The 7,858-nt window shown below is 46.7% G+C and overlaps 1 protein-coding gene across 4 annotated transcripts in view; it reads left to right on the top strand.

The window, feature by feature from the left end:
- Nucleotides 1–2,671: 2,671 nt before the first annotated feature.
- Cdca7l (cell division cycle associated 7 like) overlaps nt 2,672–7,858 on the top strand; it is a 33,181-nt gene continuing 27,994 nt past the window's right edge. For all 4 annotated transcript variants that reach the window (XM_021178675.2, XM_029484820.1, XM_029484821.1 and 1 more), the window contains exon 1: nt 2,672–2,822. In XM_021178675.2, the coding sequence (XP_021034334.1) occupies nt 2,799–2,822 (24 nt within the window). In that variant the 5' untranslated portion in view covers nt 2,672–2,798. The remainder of the gene's footprint in view (nt 2,823–7,858) is intronic.

Consider the following 7,858-nt stretch of genomic DNA (forward strand, 5'->3'; position numbering starts at 1 on the left):
TTAATTGCGTTCCGTGGGTACAAAGATAAGAGTTCATTGGGCTAAGCTTGCTTGGGCCAGATTTCCCTTAACTTCAGTTTCCTGTCCTTGCTAAGGACCTTTGCTTTCCTTCCATGTGGGGAGGCTTACCTCACAAGGGAATAGTGTCTCTCCCCCATAAGTTCAGGGAAGGGGCAGTAGATCTTTTTTTTTTTTTTTTTAAGATTTTGTTTATTTATTATTATATAAGTACACTGTAGTTGTCTTCAGACATACCAGAAGAGGGTGTCAGATCTCATGATGGATGGTTGTGAGCCACCATGTGGTTGCTGGGACTTGAACTCAGGACCTTTGGAAGAGCAGTCAGTGCTCTTAACCGCTGAGCCATCTCACCAGTCCCACAGCAGATCATCTTGCATCTGCTGTTTGTGAAGTACCTCTGAAGTCTTCAACATGCAGCAGAGTGGCAGGTTGACAGTGGCGTATTCTTATGCCAAGGTTCACATCTCATCCATTCAGGGAACTATAGACAGTTTCTTATTCCCTTAAAGAAATGTTTTTAGTGGATTAATTTTTATTTTATGTGCCTGGATGTTTTATCTGTGTGTGTGCGTGTGTGCGCACTCGCACGCGTGCGCACACACACACACACACACACACACACAACCTGCATGAAGTGTCAGCAGAGGCCAGAAGAGGACACTGAATCCTGTGGTGGTTTGAATAAGAATGGTCCCCACAGAACCAACCAAGCAGCAGAACTTGGCAGCTTGCTTATAATATATAACCCAGGCCTGCCTATGCAGGGATGGCATGGACCTGTCTCACAGACATGGTCAAAGGCTAACCTGTTGAAAGCAATTTCTTATTTGAGATTTCCTCTTCCTAGGTCTATTTACATTTGTGTCAAGCTGTCAGGAAGTAACCAAGCATAGCCTGCATAATGAAGGCTTCTAACGTGGGAAGGTCCAGTGGTCTAAATAGGTTCCCGATGATAGTTAGGTTCCAAATGCTTTGCTACTTCAAACCAATGCTCCCTTTACAACTGGGATTTGCTGTATGTAGTCTACAGTTGAAATAATAATAGAAATAACTGCAAACACAGCCCTTAGATCACAGGAAGACAATTATCTTAGACTAAAACTATCTTTGATTAATACATTTTTACTGTTCTTCCTGGCAACCTAAGGAAACAAAAAGAAAAAAGGGAGAAAGAATGTTGGGTGTACTCTAGAAGCCTGAAGATGTTTTCTGGTTTGGTGGATTGCTGCTGTCGAGGGGAATCTGGATGAATGTTGAGAGAATTCTAGGAAATACTACATATGAAGTAGTCACAACAATAATACACATTATCCGGGAGAAGTAAAGCATTTTTCTTTTCTTCTGTTTTGACGTAGGGTCTCAAATTCAGAATCCTCGCGCCCCTGCCTCCACAGAGCTGGGATTACAGGCAACTAAGCCAGGCCATGTGCATTTCTAAAGTTAGACACTGTTTTCTTAACTTCATTCCCCAACACTGGTAACATGTTGCTCAGCTAACGAGGAAAGCAAGACACCTCTTTGCTGGACGTTTCCTCCTGAAGCCTGAGAGAACCTTCTGGCAACTGCAATTATTCATTCAGCAACAACAGAAGGATGAGTACCGGATCCAAGGAGCTGAGACTGGCTGCTTAAAATTCTACTCAGGCAAGCTGTTACTGTATCACCTCATGACCCCATCCTGTGCTAAACCTTTCCACATGCCATTTTCCAGCTTCCCAGGCTTGCTTTGGGCCTCCCACTGTCTCCACTCATTAAATGCCTCGGGCTTCTGACTCGAGCTCTAAGTCTTTGATGCCTCCAGCCCACTCCATGTCATTAGACTATCATTCTCCACCCTGCTCATGGCATCTAACTTGTTCCAAGTTTACATGTCCATGCCCTTTCATTATTAGATTTATCATTTTTAATCAGTGGTAGGAATTAGGTTACTAATCATTTCAATTATCCATCAAATTAACGATGGTGACATAATTATCATCATCATGAGATTTGCATTAACACTATGGTTATTCATGTTATCCTGGGGGTAATGGCTCCCAGTCCATAAAGTTCAACCTAGTAGATAGTTTTTGTTTATTCCTGAGTCAGGAGGCCTATACCAGCATTTCTGCGGTGAGTAGGTGCTAGTGACTAGCAGCTAGGCAACTTACTGAGGAGCTCTGGCTAGAACGGAGGTCTTGCTTGTGTGTGTGGTGTGCAGGGTGCTGCGTCGCCCTCTGCCCAGTGTTAGAAATCTTGGGTGATTGTTTTTTGCAGTGAATTGGGCAGCCACTTTTTCGGAGGCGCACAGACCACGCCCCTTACCAACAACAAAGCCAAAGCCAGCTCCCGGGCCTCTACGCAACACTCCTGGAACTGAGGCCACGAGGACACGGAGGTTGGCGCTGCCAAGTTTGAGCGGGCCAGGTACCCGGAGATCAGAGGCGCGTGCAGCCCCAGCTTGAGTCTCCCGCGCGAACCAGAGCGGACGGCTCCACCGCGGACCTGCGCGGTAGGGGGAAGCCCGCGCAACCAAACACGCCGGCCAATGCCGGTCGCGCTCTCCCTTTGCGCGCTCCCGCGCCGGCCTTAAGGCTTGGGTCGCAGGTGGAGAGGCCTGGGTGCGGGCGCGTGGCCCGAGGCTGTGCGAGGTTGCGCGGTGCACGCGGAACCGCGCTGTCCCCCCCATCTGAACTCAGTGCGCTGCTCCACGGCAAACTCCGCGCGCTGCGTGCTCGGGGCCGCGCCAGCCCGGGTGGCCGCGTGCAGGGCGCAGGGAAGTGAGCCCAGCAGGGAAGATGGAGCTGGCCACGCGCTCCCAGGTGAGGGTTTCCCCCAGCCCCGGTCCCCGGCCGCTTTCTGCATGCCCCGCCCTGCCCTGCCCTGCCGGGCCGGTCCACGCGGAGGACCGGGTGCTGGGAACTTAGGTCCTGTAGGTGTGCGCGTGGCTCCCTGCCGTACCACCCCGGGTCTTCAGGTTTGGCCCCTGCAGCTGGGGCTCAGGTGGGGACGCCTATTCTGGAGCTGCAGGCCCGGAGCTACGGGGTGCAGCGCCCCGAGACCTGGGGGAGGGGCGCGCGGGAGGGCAGCGTGCAATTTCCCCCCAACCCCCTTCCTCGCCGGAACTGGCACCAGAGGTCAGGAAGATTAAGAAAAAAGCAATTAAAAAAGAAAGAAAGAAATCTCGAGACGCACACTATCCCAGTCTTTTATTGAGTTGCTGTAGGTTTTATTCTAGAACTTTAATAAATTTACTACTTGGCAAATGGTAAGTAACATCTTTAGGCCAAGTTAACAAACAACTTCAAGATTGCAAATCTTAAGCGAGGGGCAAACCCATTATGCATTATGGGTCCAATTTAAGTTTTGAAACTTCGCTAACACTTGGAGAATAAGTCTTCCAAAGGGTCATTGCGTGTCAGGATTGTGATTTCTGTTAGTTTACAGTCTCAAGGTTTTTCTCTACTTAAAAATTATCACTCTGTAAAAAAATGACAACCACAAGACCCCTAAACAGACACACACTTTTTTATGTAGTGATAAGCAAATCATTTTTAAAAATGAACTAAGAAAAACTTTGAAAAGAGAAGGAATGGCCAGCCCCCGCGGGATATTTTACATGAATGTAGCCTTTCTTGAACTGCGTCTGCCCACACCTCCCACTGCTGTTCACCCCTGTAGTCTACCTGTAGACTCTGAGCCTGGTGGAACAGCGCCCAGGCTTTGCCAGGCCTGGCCTGCCCAGGCCTGGCACTTAAACCTTTGTGCTGGCAAATTAGAGAACTAGGTAGCTGGCTAGATAGATACCAGTGGCCACTTTGTCCAGTTAGTGACCGCTGAGAATGTCCTTCTGAAAGTGGAGGTTTGTGAGAAAGTATTTTAAAGGTTTCACCAGTGAAGGGAGACAAGAAAAACAGTACTGAGCCAGACTCAGGCTTTAGGGTTTTTGTTGTTGTTTTTGTTTTGCTTTTGCACGTGGCTAGCCTGAGCTCCTCCAGGAAGTAACAAAACACCTTTGGAAAGGGAAAGTGAAATTGCTTTGTTTTTTCAGGACAGTCTCATTCATCACAGAGTGGTCTCCACTTTCTGTAGAGCAGATTATAGATCTTGCCTCCACTTCCAGAGTGTCAGGATTCTTTCCCTGCTTGGATGCCTGGTGTATGATGTGCTGGGGGTGAACCCTGGGCCTCCTGCATGTTAGGCAAAATCTGCAAACTGGGCTGCAGCTCCAGCCTGGTGGAAAGAGACAGGAGCTTTCATTGTTCCTCAGAAAATCTAACTCACTGTATCATTTCCAAAACCTGTCATTTTACTGGAAAGCTCTTTGCAACTATGATCCCTGTATTCAGGGCATTTGAAAATTCAGGATGTCTTAAACTGTGTAGCTAGACCGGAACATTTTATTGTTACACTGTGAGGCTTTAATAAACTATTTTTACTGTGTGTAGGGGGGAGAGGGGGCAATCTACAAATTACATCCTACCCATTATACACCAATTAGGGCAGATTACTATGTATAAGATGATCATACACACACCTATAAAGACCTCTTAATTGGTAGCACAAATTAAGATGATTTTTTTTTTCTGTTCGTAAGCTCCTCATAGTTTACAAGTGAGCACAGCCATCTTCATTGGCATGGTCTGTGAGTGGCCTGTGGGGTGGCAGGTGAGTGCAGATGAGAAGACCGTTGAACTGAGAGATGCTAAATTTTGCAGTCTTCCAGTCCCTAGCCTTATGAATAGTCGAGTAACCAGATATAGGACAGGGCCCAGCAGGCAGCACACTGTCCTCTCACACAGCACTAACTATAATTCCACCCTTTGGAAAGCACAACACTCCCAGGATGCTCCTGCAAAGAGCGGCAGCATAGGAGGAGTTTCTGAGCAATACCTGAGCCAGGGAGACACCCACATGCATTCCAAACCACTTTCAAGTCTGCTTTTCTGCCAGGTGTGCCTGGATTTGATGTCCTCTGACAGTGATCTCCACCCTCAGGGAGTTATTTAACAGTCTTTTTTTTTTTTAATTTATTTTTATTTATACAGAGTCTCTCTCTATGTAGCCCTGGCTGTCTGGAATCGTCCCGTATTTAAAAGGCCAGTAGCTCATCGTTTTCTCATGAGCCTGACCCATGCATGGCGGGGCAGAATTCTAAGAGGTGCACACAATCACTTGATTTGATGATGACAGAAAACCGGGAGTCAATTCCAGTTCCAGTTAAGCCAACTTTTTCAGCGTTAGAGGGCATTAATGAGCAATACCTGTGCAGCTGTTTGAGCCGAACCGCCCCTGCACGTTAAAGTCTCATGGCTCTGGAGAACTAGCCCTTTACTCCTCAACCCTTCAAGGGTTTTGTTTCCAGTATCCGGATTTAGCGGGGATTGATAAGAACTAGTAAGATTTTTAATTTTCCTTTAAGAAGTAGTGTCTAGGAATGTTTGAAACTGGGTGGAGGTAGGTAAATAGCCAAGGTTAGCCCTCAGAAAAGATTGTCTTCCATGATAGTGAATGCTAGCCCTTACCCCTTCAAACCTTTGCACCTCACTGCAAAACTTGCATTGCGTCTGCAATAGATATTTCCCGCATCTTCTCCTTCATAGCCGTTGGATGATTTATCGTAAGTTTATGTATCAGGCATTGTTGTATTGGAAGATTGAACACCAGGATACTGATTTCCCCACCATTTCTATTACCCAGTCCCTGGACCTCTTCCTGCTGCAGCCCAGAGAAGCCCCTCAGGGCATCCTTCAGTCACTCTCTTTTCTGAGACATACTGTGCCAGGTTCCTAAAGTGAGAGGTTAATTTCTCCCTGAAGTTCTGTGAAGTAGGTTGGTTCCACCAGCTGGGATTGTGTCTCCAGAACCACTGTGTGGCCCTTGCTATTGGGGCCAGGATGCACTTACTACCTGAAGAGACTGGAAATCTTTGCTTATGTTGTGGTGTCACCTGGGTCCAGATAGGCTAATGGAACATCAAAACACGGGTCAAGGATACAGGGATGCTGTACCAACATAAAGTGACCATAAGGGGCTGTGGGGATTTCCTCAGTCCTGGCCCAGAGTAGCTTGGTGCTGTCAGGGATCTGATGGGTGTGAGTTCTGACAGGTGCAAGCACCTCCTCTGTCTGACTTTTTTTGGGGGGGCAGGGGAAGATCGCAGGAGGTTTGGGGGGGGGGTCTCACCAGGTTATACTTTATCAGTGTTGGTTTGGGAATACACGATCCACACAGCTTTTCATGGGAACATTTACATAGTTTTAATACGATGAATGTGATACAGTAAATGAAGCGTATCTTGAGGGCCCTGAGTTCTGCCCACCCTACTCTCTGGGCCTCATTTTCTGGAGTTTCAATCCAGTGTTCTTCCACTCAGTAAACCCATAGTTGTCTGATTGATCTTTTAACTCTGCTTCTCTCTTTAGTACCATCAGTCGTGGGTTTCTGAAGAGCCCAGAGGCCTTTAGTTTCAAAGGCTGTATATATGTGGTATTACATGTGTATTTTATGTATTTTCTGCTGACAAAAAACCCCCAAACCTTTATTAAAGAAACTTTGCAAGTCATGTTTCCAAGTCAGTACAATGTGTGCCTTTCGGCTTGTGTTCGTGTCCCACTTAAACGTTGTATTAAATGCACTTTAGGGTGATTAGATGTGTATGCATGTTGTATGTCCCCAGGAAACAACTCTCAAGCAACGTGTGGTGATCCCATTTGTTGTTCCTTCAAATTCCATGTATGCCAGAAAATTGGCATTAGAGAAACCACATGAGTCAACTAAATTATGGGATGGATGTGCCTGATTCTCCATCTGTAGGATCCTTTGGCAGACATACCCAATTGTCCTCTGTTTGCTGAAGGAAAACAGTTTTTGCTGAACATCCAAGGCTCCTGGAAACTCTGCTGTAGTAGTGACTCATGCTATCCAGAATAAGAGCCTCCAGTAACATGTTGGATAGGTAGGTAGTTGTCCTAGAGATCTGTTTCGTGCAGGTGGACCACGGTGCTGAGAGGCTGTCAGGGAGTCTGCTAGGTGACAGATGTTGTTTCTTTCAATAATCTTCCTTATAGTTTTTTTAAAATGTATTTTTCTTTGACGTTAGATATCTAGATGACAAACGTAAAACTTTGCCCATTTTTATAAAGAGTTTTCAAAGAGATTGAAAATCAGGTATTTCTATGCTGTTTGCAATGAGTGGGTGCGGTGTGTAAAACCACATCAAGATTCATGTAACAATATTCACCTTTTGGTTTTGAGTTGCTTCAATAAACTTGAAGAAATAGGCATAGCGTCCCCGAGGCCTGCACTTGGGCCAGCTGGGGTTGCTGGGTGTGGGAATGAAGTCTCTGGAGTTGTGGTCCCTGCAGATTATATCAGTATTCTCCTGGAATGGTCTCTCTAGGCCATCCTAAGAGGCAGTATGTTTGTCCTACCCCGCAGCTGGAAGCCTTTCCTTCAAGAGTATGCAGAACGGATCCGTGCAGAAGGAGAGCACCTTGCATGTTGGGCCTGTTGGCCTAAATTTTGAAGCCACTATTATGAGGGCCTCAAAATTATCCCGAGAGTAACAGGTAACCCCACAATCCAGCTCATGTGGCTAGTGAGTGGAGGGGCTCACCCCAAGCACAAGTTGAATATTTGTCAAACTGAAAAGAAAAAGGTGGTTGAGGACTCAGTAGAGTGGTTGGATATGTGGATGGCTGGGTGGGTTATGGCTGGTTGGATATATGAGTGGCTGTGTGGATTGAAACTGGTTGGATATATGAATGGATGCATGGGTTATGGCTGGTTGGATATGTGAATGGATGCATGGGTTATGGCTGGTTGGATATGTGAATGGATGCATGGGTTATGGCTG

This window comes from Mus caroli, chromosome 12, assembly GCF_900094665.2.
Source record: "Mus caroli chromosome 12, CAROLI_EIJ_v1.1, whole genome shotgun sequence".
Lineage (NCBI taxonomy): Eukaryota > Metazoa > Chordata > Mammalia > Rodentia > Muridae > Mus > Mus caroli.